Below are 20,982 nucleotides of genomic sequence, written 5' to 3'. Positions count from 1 at the left end.
TTCTCAAGTGTCTCCCTCGAGAGAAGAGAGAAAGGCAAGACAGCTGAAGGTCAGTGAGTGGAGATGACTGGACTAAGGCAGGAAGGGCATCCTGACCAGGATAGGGAGGGAAGGAGACCTGTGCAGCCTGTCACAGCGATACAATGCCTGCCTGTAAGATGTGTCAGATGAGGTAAAATGGCCTGCAGACTGTAGGTCTTGAACTGCCAGAAAGGACAGACCAGAGGATCTGTGGGCAAGCAGGGGTGTGGCTGAGTCAGAGAATTTATGCAAGTGAAGGGAGTATTGGGTCACCATGCAGGAGAAGAGGATAGAGGTATGGGAAGCATGAGCAGCAGTGGGGCTGCAGGCCACAGTGGAATTGGGATGTGATGGATGTGTGCATATCTGTGTGTGTATCTTTGTATCAGAGAGCTCTGATAATGTTTAAGTCATCTGTGTTTAGGAACTCCCAAAATGGGTTTCACTGAAACTCCTTTTGAAACCAGGGAGGAAAGCTGGGGCCTTGTTCCTCATCTGCATAACCCGCCACTAGTGAAATAAATACTCTGACAGTCTAGGTAGTGTGAGCTGCAGGGCTGTCTTGTGGCATGATGGGTTCTGTGTGGCAATACCTGCCATTCCTGCCCCTACAGCAACTCTTGGCCTGGCATTCCAGTAATAGATGTAGTACTTGCCAGAATAGGAGCTACAGAGAGCTCTCCCATATGTGGTGGTTAACTGTGTAATGGATGAAAGGCTATAGGTCAGTCTGAGGAGGCTCCAGCTATAGGAGGCAGTCTCCATCAATAAAACTGGAGGCCAGGGTGAAGTCATGAATAAAGCAAAATCTTGATGTTACAAGCAAATTTTTGCTTCTCTGTAGTGTGCAGATGATCCTGATGCTGTGTGCACTCGCTCTGCTTCTGTCCGAATCAAAGATATGGACAACAGCCTCATAAAAATGAAACATGGAGGAGGAATTTCACTGAATGGACAAGACATACAGACTCCTTTGCTACAAGGTGTGCATGCAGGAGGAGTAACTGGTCAGCTACTGAAGGAATCACCTTTATTAGTCTTTTTAGGCATAGTTCAATCAGAAAGTATTTTCCACGTCAGATTCCCACTTGCAGCCTCTGTATTTCTGTGTACCAGAAGTTTTGTCATTCCAGCTTCTTTCTTGGGTCAGCAGTTCTAAAATTAGGAGGACTAAGATGGTTTGGATTTGGATTTGGAAGATGTGATGTTGAAAACTGCCATTGGTTCTTTTTTTTAATTATTATTTTTTTTTAACCCAGAAGCTTGAAATCCCACAAGTTATCTAGCAAAATGTTGCAATTGATACCTGATTTTTTTATTTTATTTTTTTCAGAATGTGCATATATCTTCCTCTAGGGCTCCTGAACAGGTGTTTTGGACGAATTCATGTGAACTGATAACCAGACACAAAACTTGGGAAATAGAAAGGGGGGCTAGCTGGTGCTCCTTGATTTGGGAGGCTTGTATGCTCCTTCCCTTTGTTGTCCTGTTCAGAGAACCTCAGCAGTTCCATGGACTGAAATGTTGCATCTGGGCTTGACTGATACTTTGTGGTTGCCTTGAGGTGCCCTTCGGATCCAGCGCATGATGAGGACTTCAGTTCGCCTTACCTATGGGGAAGATTTGCAGATTGACTGGGATGGCCGTGGTGAACTGCTGGTTAAGGTACTCTTTCACTCTGTCTTGTTTATTTCTGCCTTCCCTCCATCTCTCTCAACCCACCCAAACATATAGAGAGTCTTTCTTTGTGCAATGAGGAAGTGCTTTTCATTGCATGCTAGAAATACCATTCTCCTTTATACTCCTTCAGCAATATACAGGTCCTTTTGTATTCCAGAGAACGTTTTCATTCCACAGCAGGCTTTTTTCCCCTCTCCTTTTTGTGCAATGACAGCCATTATTAACAAGCAATACTTGTGTTTTGTTTAGCAGATGACCTTCAAACTGCATTTTTTTGTTTTCAGTGAATTTAACTTTCCTGCCTTATAGCAATAGATTCATATGACTTTATAATAAGGGAAAAATGTGACTCCAGGGACATAGTTATTGGCAACTTCCAGTAAAGGTCAATTAGCTCATATGTTGCATGTTAATGTCGTATGTTGCATGCTTCTTCTACTATGAGGAGTGTTAAAGATCAGTCTTGATTAACTACAAGGATTTGTCTGTGCTGCAGACAGCAGTAGTATAGAAATTCTCAACCCAGGTTTAAAATAAATGAAATGTAAGGGAAGCTGTTGAGCTGAAAGAACAGAAAACATCAAGTAACAAGCTTTATATACAAGTGTGTATATTTTGGTCTGTTGTTAGCTGTGGAAGTTAGAATGCAGAAGAGTCTGTGAGGGAGGGGAAGAAGGCTGTTTACTGTGGAATGTTCTCCTGATAGCTAGCCAGCCAACACACACACCTCACTCTCACAGTGACTTTGGAATTGCTGGAATGTTTAACCTGTGAAACACCATGCCAAGACATAGTGCAACTTAAACAAATGAAACAAGGTCTGATGGATTATGCAGGAGGTCAGGTTACATAGCCAGAGTGATCTCTGGTTGTCTTTGCATCTGGCAAGAAGGTAAATGACAAACTATTTTTACGATCCCCTTCCCTGGCCAATCCATTCATAATCCTCTAGCTCTTACATGAGTCTGTTTTTCTTTAGAATGGTAGAGTCTTGAGGACTACAGACATTGTCTTTGAGGGCCTGTTTGCTCCCTCAGAGTTGCAGTCTGCCTATGGTGTTTCTTCCTGGTGTACTGATCCCCAGGAACTAAGCCAGTTGGGGTGACTTGTCAGACCTGCATCCTCATGCTCTGTGTGGAGAATCTTAACAACAAGCCCGGCTGAGCGTAATGCCCTCTTGTAATTAGGGTTCTGCATTCACCTTCAGTTGCTATCTGAATTTGTTTTGTATTCAAAATTTGTCCTGCAGCTATTATTATATAACATTTTTATGAGCAGTTGAATAATGTAGTGCAATCAATGTATGTTTATTGTGCTGTGTGATGTATTCTAGAGTTTTCTTAGTTAACTGCATATGTTATGTTCCTTAGAAAATCTTGCCTTACAGTGATTACCTATTCTGGAGGATGACTGGGCTAACATTTGCGTTCCTTAGGTATCTCTAGCATATACTGAAAGGATGTGTGGCCTGTGTGGAAATTACAATGGTAACCAAGGGGATGATTTTCTTACTCCTTCTGGTTTGGTGGAAGTTCTTCTGGAAGATTTTGGAAACTCTTGGAAGCTCGATGCAGACTGCCAAGACTTGTTAAAACAAGACAATGATCCCTGCAATCTCAATCCTCATTTAGGTATTCAGTTCCCTCCAAAATTAACACATGCTGTTGTTCAGCAACCTGTGATATTCCATCTTATATGGAAGAGGAGGAAAAAAAAAGAGGTGGGGGAGGTGGGGGGAACCTCAAATACTGGTTGATGCAGGTTTCTTATGAATAACGTACTGTTTTCTAACAATTGAAAACAAAAATCAGTAATGTGAGGTCACGCTGCCATTTAATTTGGGTGATAGTGTTAGATCATTACATCTGCTGCACAAGTGCTTAACACTTTTTCTCTTCACCCCTCTGCCCTTACACATCATACATTTTCCATGATCTCTTGACTTATAAAATCTGAACAAACAGGCTCCCTCTTTCCCTCTTTAGTGCCTAACTGTTCTGCTTGGACAGCAGGTGTATTCTCAGAGACATTTTCTCATGACAGGTATTTGAACTCTGATTTCTGGGATAAGCAAGAATGCAGAAAACTTTGTTGTCATAGACCAGAGCAGCCACTGTTGATTCAAGAGTGTAGTATAGCCTAGTGGGTTAAATTTTGCAAATATAAAATTCATTTAGTAATGAAACATTATTCTTTTAATTGAACTCATGATCTATGAGCTGTGAGGTATCTATGCCTTCTTGATTTGATTTTATTCTTCTGTGTTTTTTTCTGTTTGTTGCTTTTTTCCTATGAAAGCAAAATAAATAAATAAATAAATAAAATAAAATTACTGTGGCTCTCCTGTTTCTTTTTCTTTAAAGCCACTGATTGATTGGTGTTTTCATGTTATTTTTCTCTTTTCTCCTTAGCCAAATATGCTAAGGAATCGTGCTCAGTCCTGATATCTTCTGTTTTTGAACCTTGTCACCATGAAGTCAGTCCTACACCCTATGTGAAGAACTGCCAATTTGATGTTTGCTCTTGTTCCAGTGGCAAGGATTGTTTGTGCTCCTCTATTACTAATTATGCAACAGCCTGTGCTAGGAAGAATGTTGTGGTCCGGTGGAGAGCACCTGATTTCTGCCGTAAGTAAAATACTCTAAAAATTATTATTTTTTTTTCCTTTTCTCAAAAGAATTTCTTAGCAATACTGAATGGTAAATAGAACACAAGTGTATCATTGAAGATGTTCTTAAACAGATGGGATGTCTACAGCCTTCTGCTTACAACAAGGCAAGTTTACAGCAGATTTTCTGAGGCCTTGTCTATACACATTTTGAGTATTTCAAGAACAGATATTCTGCAACTACTGTGGCACTTGTCCCAGTGTTTGAAGAATTGCCTAGGAGAATGATTATCATGCTGCCAGTGCAGAGGTCTAAGATCTTATTTTCATGCAAGCTTCATCAGCAGTTTCTTGGTCAATGTCATTTTGCTGACCACCCTCGTGAATTCTAGTATGATTTGGAAGCAGGCTCAAGATGACAACTTGAGCCTTGATTAACAGTTCGTGAATGTCATCACTTAACACAACTAAAAAGAGCTTTGACTATGGCACTTTGTGTGGAAGTTTCTCTTCTATGAGTGTCAGAGAGAATTGAGTTTTAAATTTCTCTGAAGATCATTTGCAGCATTCCACCCTTTTGTAAGTGGCAATCCTGGTTCAAAGGCTAACAACCTGTAAGATGAGATGCTGGCAGAGTATAAAACAATAATTCAGAGTTGGGGAAATGAAACAACAGGATGCTTTCACGGAGATCAAAAAAGATCAGAAAGCCATATCTGTAAGGCAGAGTTGCCTGGGGTTGTTGTGACCAAATAGGAGAGAAACTACTTTTTACAAGATCTGATAATGACAGGAGAAGGAATGGTTTTAAACCAAAAGAGGGGAGACTTAGTTTAAATGCTACAAGGAAATTATTTATTCAGATGATAGCGAGGGATTGGAACAAGCTGTCCAGAGAAGCTGGTGGTGCTCCATCCCTAGCGGTATTGAATAAATTGGAATTATATTAAATGGATTGGAATTAGACAGTTTTTAAGATCCTTCCCTACACAAGACATTCTATGGTTCTATCATGAGTCCAGTGCAAGATTAGTTATGAAACTACTAACAAGCTGGAACAGAATATATTTTTTATTTATTGCTTTTCTGTTTGAATAGTATTTAAGACAAATACCCATTGTAATGTAATTTTGTTGGACATGGACACACTTTTCCCCATAAGCATTTGTGAAATGATTTTTTTTTTAATTTTTTTTTATTTTTTTCCATTTTCCATAGTAACTTTTCTTTTTTGGGAATTGTCACGGGCAAATGAAAATTTTTTGTGAAAAGTTTGTAGTCTTGTGAAAAGCCTGCCAGTCTTCAGGTTCTATTCTATTACTTCTTCCTGAAGAGAGAGTGGGAAAAACATTTATAAACAGGGTATGTAGAAGCTGGAGGGAGAGAGAGAAAGAGGTCACTGGTGTTCCCCTTCGTAGGTTATGTATCTGTAGGGTTAGTGGCTACAGCTTCTGCAGGCTGGGTAGACTTTACTGCAAGTGAGAATAAATTGGATTTATGCGCTGCATGATTTCATATTTTAACTAATTTAGGTAAGTGTTCAGCAGGTGGGAGTGCAATGTAATAAAAATAGTTTTAAAATGTGCATATCTGGAGGCAGAAAGAAAAAGCAGCAATAATGCACCATTGTTCTTTCTCCAATAGAACAAGTGGATTTTCACAGTCTTTAATAGTGCAGCAGTGCTTCCTTTTCTCTGTGCATTACAGGGTGCTTTATGTTCACATCAAGTGATGTTTTCCCTGATTACAGATCCATCAGTCCCCATTAAATAATCCTGATGCCCCGGGCATCTTCTATCTTATGAAGGAGAATGGTCCCCTGTTAATGGACTCAAGATGTGAATGTGCAGATTTGCTTAGTTTGTGTTAATGGCCTGGTGGGTAGAACACCAGCTCTGTTCCTGTGCTGGTGAACTGCTATTCAGTTTCTTGAGAAATGTCTGGACAGAACTGGTTTATGAAGGAAGCTGACTCCTGCCTTTACAGCCTTCTGTGAATAAGCAATAGAGCCAATCCATTTGTGATGTGTAGAAGGAATATATAGGCCATAATTTCAAGGTCTGGATTGGATACTCAAGGTAGGGCTTACATTCTCATGGGACTTCAGGTGCCTCAGCAGAAGTTTGCATGGTTGCACCAACATTTCCCATCTTCAGTAAATAAACAGGAATATTGATTGCATTCGATGTTTGTTAGCATGCTAGTTTCACTTTTGTGTTCCTTAGTGTTAGTTCAGCTCTGCTAGCAGCTGTGTAAAACTGCAAGTCTGTATCCTTGCTATGTTTTTTCCTTTGTTACTATTGCTGCTGCAGTTTCCAACAACTTGTGCTCATGAAATAGTGGGCAGAGGGTACTGAATCATTCTACTGGGATGACAAGAGGAAGAACTTTCTGTATAACCCCTGATCTTGGGTTTAGCGCAATAGAAATGTGCTAGCTTCTATTTGCAGCTGTCTTCTTCATTCCACTGAATATATTATTTCATCACCTTATGTTTGTTTAGGAAGACGGCTACAAACACAACAGGCTTTGTAAATCCTGGTCAATTGGAGGCCTGCAAAAATCTCATGTTAATATTACCTTGTTACTCTCATCTTCCGAAATGCATTGTTATAGCTGCCACCTAGTGTCAATGCTGTTGTATGCAGAGATGCTTCTCAAAACTGAGTCAGTCTTTTATAGATAAGGAAGCCAGTATGGTTTTGAGGGCCATAGCTAGGTCTCCAGGTAATTAAATTCACAATCAAAAACTTGTAGAATATAAGGTTTGCCTTCACAATCACTAAGTGGCTTTGTTATTCATACCTATTTTCAGGAACAATCCTGACTGCTTCTGGGTTGTGAGGATTTAGTGTTGTAGCAGTACAAAGGCACAGATATATGTTCTAATTATTTTGACCAAGTTACTCTTGACTGTACTGAAAAGAAAGAAGTGTGAATGTGCACATAATAACAGAAATGGAATAGAAACTGTTTCTCATTCTGGATGAAATTTTGTTGTTGAATTACAGTGCAGGGCTTGCAGTCAAGTCCAAAAACTTATTCCCTCTGCATTTTGTAAGGTTTTGCTCATTTACATAAAGCAGTGCACTGGGCTTAACAACAAGGAAAGCCTCTGTAATTCAATCTTATGGTTTTATGATTTTTGTTGTCAGTGTTTTACATCATCACATAATGTGCACTCAGTCTCAGAAGACAAGACAGGTCTACAGGTCCCAGAAAACTTTACTATTCTGTTTCTGTTTTCCAGTCAGTGGGAAAGATAAAACTGACTGCAAGTCATGATAATCTGTGTTTTTGCTTCATTGGAACAGAGTATTAATCTTCATTTTCAGAAACTCTCATTTATTTGATTTATTAGCCTCATTCCCAGTTAATGTAACATAAACATAATATAGCAGGAACATAATTAGTAAATTAATTTTCCTTCTCAGATCATTGCTGCTATTTGTGGTAGTTTTTTGTTTGTTTGTTTGTTTTTCCCCTTCTTGTCCCCTTTCCCCTTCTCCCCCTGTTTTTGGGCTGGTGGGCCTGCTGTCCACCTGTCATGGACACATAGCTAGAGGTAACTGAATTTTTAATATTACCAGAAGAGAGATTTTCTTAGAGATGCAGGATGCTTTAGCTAGCTTTGACCTTCATAGATTAGACTGTAGGACTGCTGGACTCTGGGCATCGTACTGAGTTTTTACTTTTGACATCATGCAAGCTATGAAACATCCTTATCTTAGAGGTGCTTTTCAAAGGATTAGAAGCTATTATGTTCAGAACTTTAATTATTAGAATCTACTGTATTAAGTTTGCTGCTTTCTGTTTTGGATGTGTGTGTGTGTGTGTGTGTGTGTGTGTGTGTAAAACCAACTGGGGCAATGATGGAGACACGTACCTGGTACCTGTGTGCTATGTAGTGTGATTGAAGGAGTTATATCCCAGAGGGAGTAGCTAATTTTACAGACAGTGCAATGTTTAAACAGGTTTCCAGGTTCTCCTCACTTCTGTATGTTTTTTGGAATGATAAATGAATTATCAACCTCCCTGAAAGTATTCTTCATTTACTTTGTCTGGAGGAAGTCTTCCCCATACCTGGAGAATACTGAGTGGCAAGGAATATGGAGGAGCTTATGAAGAATCTTAGAGGTAAGGGGACCTCTGATGTCATGGGATTTAACTCTTGAACACCTGTGGGATCCCGAGAAACTAAGCAGTATTTGAGTCAGGGATGGCGCAGCCTAGATAGATCTAAGGGGGTATGACTTATTTGGGGCTTGGCTTGTGCTTACCGTGCTCTATATAACACTGTTCCGAAAAGAGAGAATTTCCGAGCTGAGGTTCTAGCCAAAAGGAGAAGCCTCAGAGTCAAACTACGGAGAAAGAACATTGAAATTGTGCAACCTAATCAATCACAGGAGGCACCAGTATCAGTGTCAGTTGCCCCTGTGGAAGGACAGAAATGGAAATGGATGTCATTACATCTAGAATGGAAAGAAGCAGCAGCAGTGGAAGAAGTAGAGGGTGTGGGGCCATCCCCAAAACCACTGTTATTGAGAAAGACAACAGAAATAACTGCAAGGAGTTAAGAGCATGAAGGAAGAGATGGTCACTGTTACCACTACTTACTGACCTCTGAAAATGATTGAAAACCTAGGTTCAAGAAAGTCTGCACAGTATCCAAATGAGACTATAGTCACCTGGTTGCTTCAGTGTTGGGACATCAGGGCCAATAGAATGTTTTTAGATGGTAATGAACCTTGCCAACTAGGAAACACTGCTAAAAACTCATCTTTAGACAGGGGAATTATTAGATGACTGGATGCTGTCTGTGAATGAGTGTTATTTTCCATAGAGGGAAAATACTCTTTAAAAGATGATCTGGAGCCTGAGATGAAAAAAAATGGACTACTATTGAAAAAGGTATCCAGTATTTGAGGGAAATAGCTGTAGTGGAAATGTTGTATGACCCCATGTTTGTTCCTAATGATCTCTATACCAAGACTGTGATTCTCAGAGAGTTAGGAGTATGTCAAAGACTCACAAAAAGAGCACTAGAAAAATATGCCAGTGCACTAGCAGAAATGTTTGAAAGATATGAGGAACAATGGAGAAGACTCCTAGTATTTGAACTGATTATTACACCTCAGAATTTCAAATAACAGTTACCTCCAATCTCATGATTATATTTCAACCATCTCAAAAGTAACAGACTAGATAAAATGAAGAAGCAGGTTGGTATACCTTCTTTTAGCACTTTGAATGCTGGTGCATAGCTGGATGTTCAAAAGGAAAAGTTCCCTCCACCCATCATGCTACTGATGACTCTTGGAGCAAGTGGATTGCATTGATTACGCCACTGATCCAAGAATCTTAGAAGTGTACATGGACTGGCCTAAAGGTAAAAATCCCGGAACATCAACAGCAAAAGAGGAATAGTGTGCTAAAGAGGTCCCACCATACAGCAAATTACCAGAGAATGAAAATAAATATGGCCTGTTTGCTGATGGATCGTATATTATGGGGAAGCGTCACAGATGGAAAGCTGCTATGTGGAGCCCTACATAACAAGTTGCAGAGGCCACTGAATGGAAAGGAGAATCGAGCCAATTTGAAGGGGTAAAGGCAGTCCAGCTGGCCTTAGATGTTGCTGAATGGGAGAAGGTGGCCAATGCTTTATACTGACTCATGGATGGTGGCAAATGCCTTATGGGGGTGGTTACAGCAGTGGGAACAAAACAACTGGCCAACAAAGGAGTAAATCTACTTGGGCTGCTAAACTGTAGAAAAACATTGCTGCGCAAATTGAGAATACGGCTGTGAGGGTGTGTCATGTAGATGCTCATGTGCCCATGAGTCAGACTACTGAAGAACAACAAAATAACCAACAGGTAGATCGAATCCACAAATTGAGGTGGCTCAACTAGACTCAGACTGGCAATACAAGGATGAATTATTTCTAGCTCAGTGGGCCACTAAGACCTTGGGCCATCAAGGAAGAGATACAACGTTTAAGTGGGCTAGAGACCAAGAGGTGGACTTACCTATTGAGGCTATTGCACAGGTTATTCATGATTGTGAAACGTGTGCAGCAATCAAACAGGCAAAAGGGGATGAAACCTTTCTGGGAGGATGGGCAATGGCAAAAGTAGAAATGTGGGGAGGCATGGCAGGCTGATTATATCACTTTGCCACAAACCCATGATGCTTAGTGTTTTTGATGGTGAGTGGGTGGCTTGAAACATATACAATATTCCATGCTACCACCCAAAACACCATACTAGGTCTCAAGAAACAAGTTCTGTGGCAACATGGCACTCCAGAAAGAACTGAGTCAGATAACAGGACTCATTTTAAAGGCTTTCTTGTAAATACATGGGCATTGAGTGGATTTATCGTATCCCCTATCATGCTCCAGCTTCTGGTGAAATTGAATGATACAATGGGCTGTTTAAAAACTATGTTGCAAGCAATACATAGTGGAACACTAAAGCACTGGGAGAAGCATTTGGTAGAAGCCACCTGGCTGGTCAACACTCAAGGATCTATCAGTTGTGATGGTCTTGCCCAATCGAGCTCCCTACATACGGTAGAGAGAGATGAGGTCCCTGTAGTACATGGAAAGAGCATGTTGGGAAAAGCAATTCAGATCTTTCCAGCTTCTGGAAAGGCCAAACTCTCTGTGGTACTGTGTTTGCTCAGGGATCTGTTTCCACTTAGTGGGTGATGCAGAAAAATGGGGATGTTCAGTGTGTACCACAAGGGAATCTGATGTTGGGGGAGTGCAGTCAGTAATTCCATGTATATATATATATATGTGTGTGTGTGTGTGTGTATGTTTAATGCGTGTTAATAATTGTTTGTTTGCATGCATGTTAATTATTATGCACTCATGTGGAATAACAGGTGGAATGTCATAGTTTCATGACATTTGCTATTGATATCCCACATCATTATATGACATAGCACACTGAGAGTCTTAGAAGTGAGTACTACAGTTTCCAGAAAACTTTGCTGTTCTGTTTTCTGGCTGGTGGGAAAGGTAAAACTGGCTGAAAGTCATAAGACTTTCTCTTTTATCTCCCTGGTGGATCAGAGTAAAAACCTTGGTTTTCAGAAACTCTATCATTTATTTTATTTAGTAGCTTCAATCCCATTTAACTTGTGGGTTTTTTTTTTGTTTTTTTTTTTTTTATTATAATTTGTTATTTTTTTTCCTTTAGTTCAAGTCCTGATCTTCCTGATGTACTTATCTTTCAACAGCAATGACCTGTCCTGAAGGCCAGATTTACCAGCAATGTGGGACACTGTGCAACCAGACATGCCGATCTCTGTCCTACCCAGATGAGAACTGTGATGAATTCTGCATGGAAGGCTGCTACTGCCCACCTGGGCACTACCTAGATGAGAGTGAGGAGTGTGTACCAAAGTCCCAGTGCTCTTGTTACTATGATGGTGAGATCTTCCAGCCAGAGGATATCTTTTCAGATCATTACACTATGTGGTAAGTACAGGATTTATTGCTACGTGCCATGACTCAGAAATTTTTGGATGGTTTGACTAAGTGGTTTAATTCTGCAGTTTGATTATCTCCTCTGAAAGCAACTTAAAAGAGCATGTTTTTTTGCCCTCGACTAATAATTTTTGCTGTTGCATCTCTCCATATCATTTCTAATGGTGGCTTACTTAAAATAATTGTTCTGTGAGCAATTCCTGACAGTTTGATTTGGAGTTAATTTACTGACAATGGCTACTTTGTAGGCTTTCAAAATTACATTTTTGTGTACTGCAATATATTTAATAAATGTTAAAACCTTATTACCTACCAAAGATACAAATATTAAATTGCATTTCTCGTTGTTAAATTGGCTAGTGGTACACTGAGAGCGGGGATGTGTAAAGCAAACAAAGGCAATGCAGAGTCTTTATTTGAGATGCAGGTGTTAGAGAACAAGATAACAAAGAAAGAGGAATTAACTCATCCCTCCCAGCAACAGTTCAGAAAAGAGGGTGAGCTGAGGAATGCAGCCTTCACCAGTTTGAACTCTGGTGCACCTGAAAGGGAGTGGAGAGAGGGGAACCACTTAGACTCTGAGTATGTGTGCTCCCAGAAGCATGGCTGGAAGCGCTGCTGAGATGGGGAGTGAGAGGAAGTATGTACCTAGGCTCCCCCTGCTCCAGGCACCCATGTGCTCACATAGTGGTTCAGGCTTTTACCTGGCAATTCCCCTGCAGGATGTAATTGATACATGCTCATTGACACACTTAGATTTGGGAACAGTGTCAAAACAAAAGGGAGTCAAATATTGCAGGCACTTTACCTGTTTCCACAGAAAACCTGACTATAATTATGTTCAGCATTATGCCTGTGCAAGAATAGGACTATGCATTGGATTCAGGGAGACAGGGACAACAGTAAGGCTGGGCTACCATGCTAATGCATTACCGATTATCTCAAAGAAGGTTGGCCTTTAATGTTGGTAAGCTCACTGGATGGAGAACAGCAGATCAGTCCAAATTAGAGGTATAATTTTGTTACTCTCACTGATTTCCTTTAGGCCCATCCAGAAAAAGCATCATAAGCTGGAAAAAAAACAACAGATGTCACTTTGTTAAAAATAAACTCTGTTTTTCTTAGCTATTGTGAAGATGGTTTCATGCACTGCAGTAAAAGTAAAGCTTCTGGTGCCTTATCGCCAGATATTTTCGCTGATGAGAAGCCTTCTGCCAGACGTTAGTATGCATCAATTAATATTTCCTGTTTTTTCTCCTGTTTTTCATCTTTGGTCTTCTGGCAATACAACATGTGTATGTGTGTGTATGTGTGTATGTATTTTGTTACAGGATACAAATGTTTGCATGTTGCTCTATTCTATATCCTGACTTAATTGTCTAATGTCCTCCAGAAAAATACTATGCCAACAATACTTGAGTTCTAAAAGAAATTTCTGTGAACTTAATTTTTAAAGTAAAAAGGAGCTTGACGTGCAGACCACCCATGGTAACACTTATCTGTCCCGAAAATAACCCAAGAGCTGAAGGGTTGGAGTGCGCCAAGACTTGCCAAAATTTTGACCTGGAGTGTGTCAGCCATGGCTGCATATCTGGATGCATGTGTCCAAAAGGGATGGTAAGCAGGCTTAATTTCACAAAATTGAAGCAGACAACCTTTGATTTCTTGCTATCATCCTTTCCTGTCAGAGTCTTCTTGCAGCTTGGAAACGTGTGGTTGTGAGTCATTTCCAAATGATAATGAAGTTACAGCTAGTTTAAAGTGTCTATGTAGGTTGCTCTGGAGCTAATGCTTTTTATTTGATTCCATGGAAATTACAACAAATATTAAGAGCACAATAACTCTATTTTGTAGAACAAATTCTCAGCTACAAAAAGCTATTTCTCAACATGCTTACTGCTGTTAGCTATGCATTTTCACCAGTGGTGAACAAGAACCTGCAAACCACAATTGTAAAAATCTGCACCTGCAGAGGTGACATGGTGTCTTTGTTGCCATGGCTTAAACACAGCACCCACTGCCTACCTGTGCTCCCATTTGCTGTTTGGTGAGCATGAATATTCAGCAAGTGTTGATGAATGATTCCTGATGGGGGAATTCAGTTTCATACCTTTACTTTGATCCGTGTCAGTTGCCATTTAGTCAGACTACCTACGCTACTTTTTCCTGAATACCACCTGGAAGAGATGCCCTATGAAACATTTAGTCTTCTTTGGCCTGTTTTTTTTGGTTTTTTTTTTTTCTTTTTTTTCCCCCCACATTGTTGTGGAGATTAGGTTTGAGGCAGAACCCCAACTCTATCACCTAGAAAAGTATTCCTATTTGTTTCTACCATAATCCACAGAGGTACGTGTGAATGAATGGTCTCTGGGATGTGAAATCCTTTTTATTTGCAGTTTCCTATGGTGGTTCTAGGTCCCCGTAGGAGAAGACAGAGTTATTCTAGTTTATTAAGTATTAGACTACGTTGATCTCATTGGCTCAGTTTTAATGGGAGAAAAAAAAAAACAACAAAAATATTTTAATGATTTTAGAGAAAGAATTTAAATTGAGAAGGTGATATTTTGTGACTTTTGAATGAGAGGGAGGGAGTGGAAGTGCTCTCAATTTCAGTATTTCAAGAAGCCAGAGCAAAACATCTCCCTAGTCTTGCAGAACCACATTGAAGTAAAAAAAATTAAAAAAAAATAATAAAGACAGTCTTCATTTTATGTTCTCTAAAACTGAATGCCTTCAGAATGGAAGGAGAGTTAAAAGTAGAACAAACCTGACCAGGAGTGGACTAAACCCTTTTTTTTTTTTTTCTTTTTTTTTCTTTTTTTTTAATTTGTGGTAAGCAAAATATATGATTTGTTGTTATACAGAGATAAACTAATCCCTAGTTTATCCTTAGTCCTAAACTGAAAAAGCAAATACTGGAATATAACACCATATTTCTCTGAAACAGAGCCTACGAGGGTGTCATAATATTTTGAATGGAATCATAGTTATTTTAGTTATCTGGTCTTCTGGGTAGCGAGGTGCATTTGAAACAAATGGAATGACTGCTACAGATTTTAGAGGAAGGTGGGCTTTTGAGGGGAACAGGCTATCTGTGATCACAAAATCTTAACTTGCTCCACATCCTATTTCTGGTAAAGTTGAAATTTTCATTGTACTCTAATTTTTTCCTTCAGCAGTTTATAGTTTATGCTGGTGTTTAAGTGGTGAAACAAGGCAGTGATTTTACATATTCTTATTTCTACTTATGTTAATGTAAAATATATATATATAAATAATATATACATATAAATATATATAAATAAATAAAAATAGAAATCCTCTATCTTCCTCTTTTTTTTTTTTTAAATTTATTTTTTAAAAATCTTTATCTACATTTTCTTGTGCTTACTATTCTGAGTCCTGGTATATACTGCTAGGTCTGCATGCTAATAGATTATGTTTTGTTTAGGTGCGACATGAGAACAAATGTATTACTCCTGAGAGATGCCCGTGTTTTCACAATGGAAGAGAATATGCTAAGGGAGAGACAGTGACTAAGGACTGCAACACCTGGTGAGTCGATGGAACCATGTTTTTCTGCAGAACACCTAATATATTTCTAAATATGGAAGTTGCTCTGAAAGTAGTGTCTTCTATTTTATTATGCTGTTCTGTGATGTCAGAAGTGGTTGTGGGTGGTAAGGCAGTAGAACTTGAACCTTCCATTACATTCTGTTGCCGTTTTGCAGATGGCAGCAAAGAAGCAGTCTTACAAAATGACTTCTTACATGGAAGTGTGTATAAAGCAAAGGGGTGTCACTGAAAGTGGAAAAACCTGCACCTGTTGATATCCATCGATACTTGCTAAATGTTTATGGAGTCCAAACAGTGGATACTAATACAAGAAAGTAGTGAGCAGAGTGTATCCACAGAGGCAACAGTGATGTAAAAGACAAGTCACTTTCCTGACAGCTATGTAAATTTTTCTAAGCATGGCATGCAGGCTCTTGTTCAGTGCTAGCAAAAATACATACCAAATGATAGTTACTGCTGAAAAATGCCATTTTGAAGCTGAGAATTTGCTCTATCAAAATGTTATTGTGTTTTTTATATCTACGATATTTTCAGTGGAAATAAAAATGATGCATTACTTTCAGAACAACATATATGTAAAATGTATGCATATGTAGTTGTTTCCTTACTTGTTCAATTTTGTATGGAGACAGGATATGTAGTGCAATAATATGTGTTACACAGTCCAACATTTTCCTTTTCCACGTGGCATAAAGATCAGTGTCACATCTGCCAAGGTGCATGTGGTGTTTTACAAATAAGTGGCCAATATACCTGTGTAGGCCCTCTAAAGGCAGTAGGTAGCGGATTTGCTTTCTCATCTTGCAGCAAATCAATCAGTAATCAATCAATCAGTAATCAATACAGGAGCTCCTCTGTAGTGGGAGGAATGGAGGCTGCATTTTGTTGTTAAGCTCTTTTGCCATGCTTTCCATGAAATCCTACAAATCAGCCCTTTTTAGCCAGAAGAATTTATCAGCAGGAAGGTATTGATATGCTAGCTATAATATGACAGAAACTCTTCAGGTAAACGTTAGAGATGTAAATGGTTAAGCGGAGCCTCAGGAAAGATATACTTTATTTGCCTACTGGACATCTTTTGACTTCTGCCTGGACTGCACACTCACTGTTTTTGAGAAGTGTTTTTGCCTTCCATGCATACTTGTGAAAAGACATACCACCTTATGTAGAGCTTCAAGATATCCCAGTAGTATTAGGTACACAGCATCTAGCCACCAGTGGCATGGAAACAGTGTTCTCTTTGATTTTCAGTTGCTCACAAACATTTTCTCCAAATACATGCATCCAGCTCTGTGGCATCTCTAGTAACCATGTTTCTATTATCCATTGTACAAATGTGTGGAGCTGGATCAGAGAGCCAGCACCATTAGAGTCATTTGTTTCAACAACAGTTTCAAATGCTGTGTTTTTGAGTTAGTGGGGCTGATCATAACCGGTTAGATTCAGATACAAGTTTTCATGGTTTTATATAGAAATAGTTCCTTTCCAGTGTTTTGTTTGTTTCTTTCTTCTTTTTTCTTTAAAGCTATGTATTATACTAGAAGTCATATAGTACACTTAGACCTGGAGAAGATGGAGGAGAAGTTGAAATCTGTGTGCAGATAAACATACTACTACATGCCTACACTGCAAGTGGGCAAAAGTGACTCAGCTAAAAAACAGATGCAATAATAATTTTATTGAAAAACTAAGGGGTGAAACTTTTTCTCATTGTTTTGATATTTGCATTTCATTACATTAACCATGCACAGCCATTTATTTTCAGTCATTCATAAAATCTTCAATCTTAAAATATTAATACCCTTGTTTCATTCTCCTAACTTTCCTTTTGTTTCTGGCTGTGATATTGTAACTGAAATTTCTTCTTAAAGATATACATATATATATTTTCGATTTGAACACGAAGAAAATGTTAGAAATTGTGCTTTCCTTGTTGATAAGACCTTCATCTTATTTCAGGTATTTTTCTTGAATCCAGAAATAAAACTGGAAAATAAATTTATTTAAATAAAGGACAGTAGAGCTGTTTGTACTGTATGACTTCAAAAAGCTTCATGATAGTTCTCAGCAAATATCATGTCAAATGTCATTTAGAAAGTGATATAGGAATTTACTATTGCTCTGAGAATTAAGTCTGCAATTTGGAGCTCAGATCTTACTTTTCTTTTCTTTTTTTTTTTTTTTTGTCTGTTTGTTTTGTTGGTGGTGGTGGTTTGGGTTTTTTTTTTTTTCTTTTTTTCTTTTTGTACTGATGTACAGGTCTCAGCTAGTGGCAAAATTTATTATGATAAGCATCATGGAACTCAATGAAAATTTTGGAATAATGTTTATGAAGCAGCACACAGAAGAAATTTGCTAATCTGGATTTTGATAAACCTTATACTTCATAATCTGGCTTTGTACATATGTACAGAATCTTGGTCTGACTCGTTTTATTAGATTTAATAGCAGAGGAAGTAATAGGTTTTATGTTACTGAAATTTCATTTTTTAAAGAAAATCTACTGTGCAGTTTTTATTATGCTGTGAAATGTGTTCAAGATTAAACATTACTCACAGATTAAAGCAACAGACAATGCAGTTCTGTAGCTGTTATTGCTTTGTTAGCAATTTGATCTTGGGAAGTGTCATGGTTTTGTAATGTTGCTGTCAGTATTCCACATCATAACATCATGTGCAGTATGGACCATTAAAAACCTGATTACTCAGCTCTCAGAAGAAAACTATGTAACCCAGAGGACTTTTCAGTCAGAGATAAGTCACGGGAGGAGGACATATATAATCTCGCTCCCAGGCTGGAGCTCTCTCTCTCTCTCTCAGACTCTCGGAGAGTAGGAAGCATTCCAGCCATGTTGCCTAGAGTTTACAGTAGGCCTCTCGTTTTTTGGAGACTCTCTCACTCTGTTTTGTTAGATTTATTAGTCTCAATCATATTGTATTATATCGAGTTATCTTGTATTCCGATATCATATTTAGTAAAATAAGTTTTCCTCCTTAGATTGCCACCGCTGTTCTCTTTTCCTGTTCCCCTTTTCCCTACCCTTTCAGGCTGGGGGCCCTACGGGGTGGCTGCCCCCTGTCATGGGCACAGGTAAATCTAGGTAACCCATGACAGGAAGGTACTTCAGAATTTTTATCCTGCAACTTTTACATTTGATAGATTTCCCTTTTTCCCACCTTCACAGAGCTTGATTAGAAAATCCCCAGGGAAGTGATAGTGTCCATCTGTCATCACATAAGGGGGTGCTCTGAAAGTAATGCCTTCTGTTTTATTATTGATGTCAGATGTATATGTTGGCAGTATTGTAGTAGAGCTTGAACCTTTCTGACAGTATTCTGCTGCATTTTGTTGCTATGTGACAGACGGCAGAAGAGGTGCATTCTGACAAAATAGCATCTGTCCATGTGTCTAGAAAGGCATGCAAAACAATGTTGAAGAACTGAATTCCTCCATGAGGCAAAAATTGCACCCTTTAACATTCATTGACATGTGCAGAATGTACAGAGACCAAACAGTGGATGTTAGCACAATAGAGTGGCTGATGGGCTTATTGATTTTATTATTATTATTTTTGCTCAGTCTCCTGCTAGCTAGGAAATCAATGTATTGAGACGTCTTGCTTTGCTCTGCAGGTCAGGTAGTCTCATTTTTTCTTCCACCTTCTATGCTTGTGAGGAAGTCTAGCAGGTGTTCAATAAAACATTACTGGCAAGATATATATAGGCAAGAAACCACTGGTATATCTCCTTTCAGGATCAAGCATATTCTTATCACAGCTTATGTCACATAAGTGGAGGCTTAGGTTGGAGTTCTGTTTGTCTGTAGCCAAATGTGAATTCTCCTATACAGAAGATGTTCAGATTTCACCACCAAAGGAAACTTCAGAGGATGCTATCACACTGTAGGACATTCCTCAGAGAGTGTATGAACATAGCTATCGAGGTACAGAAAATAGAAATATTTCTGTCCATAAGTAATGTGTCCATTTACTAGGTCAGATAAACTATCATGTAAAACAAATTTCATTTTAAAATAGGTACACTGCTTTAGAAAATAATGGTATTATATTTAACTGTAGACTCCTAATAAAAGCTGCAGGGCAAATTGAGTTATAGTCCTGGTTACTTGGTCTCCAAAGTTGATTTTGATTTTTGTTGATAAAGTTCTGAACGCACTTTATGCTGAAGGACCAATCCTTTAAAAAATACATTGAACTAAGGGCCCCCAAAATCTGTGAGTGCAGGTCAACTCATTACCGGTGTGTGACAAGTGAGATTAAAAGCTCTTTCAAATGGTGACGGGGTGTTATTTTTTATCACTTCTTGTTGTTTGTCCCTTGGAAAATCCTCAATTCAGGATCTCCTGGAAGGAGATAATTTTGTTGTTTCACTTTTCCTCAAGGACTTTACGTTCTTTTATGTATTTTATACATTGCAAATAATGATATAAATGCTAAAGATCACTCATTTTTCTCTGTCGCAGTGTGTGTCGTGGTCGAAAGTGGGATTGTACCAAAAATATCTGTGATGGTACCTGCACTGTTATTGGTACAGCTCATTATTTGACATTTGATGGAATGAAATACAGGTTTCCAGGAGAATGTCAGTATGTATTAGTTCAGGTAAGAATATGTCAAATGCTTAACCTGTGAAACCTGTGTATTACATCAGAGAAATCTAGCATTTGCATAAGTCACAGTATCACTATTTTGATCACTAAATCAAGTGCATGGCAGAGGAGAGCAGATTTTATCAATGGCTTCAAAAATACCTTGAGAAATTAGAAGGCTACATCACTTTACAGAGAAGTGAATTAGGTTGTGTTCTGTCTGGCAGTCATAAAATGTGTGACTGCAGCATGTTATGGAGGAACTATCCAAACCTCATCTCAAGTGATGAATACTAGATGAATTCTAGGCAATTACAAATGCAAATCATTATGCATTTAAAAGTCTATGTTCAAAAGAAGTATTTACTTTAAAATTTGGTCTAAAAATAGATGGATCTGCTGCTTATTGATATAATAGCCTTCTACAGTTAAAAACTGTCCTGTTTCACAGATTTCCCCAGATATCCTTTTCATGAAGTATCTTTCTCCTTGCAATTCTTCTTAGACAGAAAAGTGTGATCTTTGTGGCTCTGGGTGGATCTTTGAAATATGTTTCCACTTTTATACCAACTGTATTACCATAGAAGGCTGATGGTCCTGATGTTAGTGAGAGCTCAGTAATACTATTATCTTAGGGACAGTAAGAATATATACTACTACAAGACTATTTAAAATATCACTGAATGTGCCTCATTCTTGAATAGGTGGGCCAAAACCTTTATTAATGCTAACAGATACATAAATTAACATAGGAAAATGGACATGCCAGAACATATTTAGTTTGCCACATAGATTACTTTGAGTATTATGTAGGTCACTCTGAAAGTTATGCCTCCTATTTATCTCCATATAAACAATACCAGCTACGAAATGCAATAACACTATTTTGTAGAACAAATTCTCAGCTACAAAAAGCTATGTATCAGCATGCTTACTGCTGTTAGCTATGCATTCTCACCAGTGATGAACAAGAACCTGCAAACCACAA

General features: G+C 38.7%; 1 protein-coding gene across 2 annotated transcripts in view; it reads left to right on the top strand.

The window, feature by feature from the left end:
- Positions 1-20,982, top strand: part of VWF (von Willebrand factor) — a 103,579-nt gene that overhangs the window by 28,721 nt on the left and 53,876 nt on the right. For both annotated transcript variants that reach the window (XM_015871491.2, XM_015871484.2), the window contains exons 12-20: positions 866-1,004; positions 1,586-1,686; positions 3,137-3,332; positions 4,113-4,328; positions 11,561-11,801; positions 12,936-13,030; positions 13,267-13,427; positions 15,262-15,365; positions 19,869-20,007. In XM_015871491.2, the coding sequence (XP_015726977.1) occupies positions 866-1,004; positions 1,586-1,686; positions 3,137-3,332; positions 4,113-4,328; positions 11,561-11,801; positions 12,936-13,030; positions 13,267-13,427; positions 15,262-15,365; positions 19,869-20,007 (1,392 nt within the window). The remainder of the gene's footprint in view (positions 1-865; positions 1,005-1,585; positions 1,687-3,136; positions 3,333-4,112; positions 4,329-11,560; positions 11,802-12,935; positions 13,031-13,266; positions 13,428-15,261; positions 15,366-19,868; positions 20,008-20,982) is intronic.

The sequence above is a fragment of the Coturnix japonica genome, chromosome 1, assembly GCF_001577835.2.
Source record: "Coturnix japonica isolate 7356 chromosome 1, Coturnix japonica 2.1, whole genome shotgun sequence".
Lineage (NCBI taxonomy): Eukaryota > Metazoa > Chordata > Aves > Galliformes > Phasianidae > Coturnix > Coturnix japonica.
Note: the sequence above shows the minus strand (reverse complement) of the source record. Positions and strands in the feature narration are given on the sequence as shown.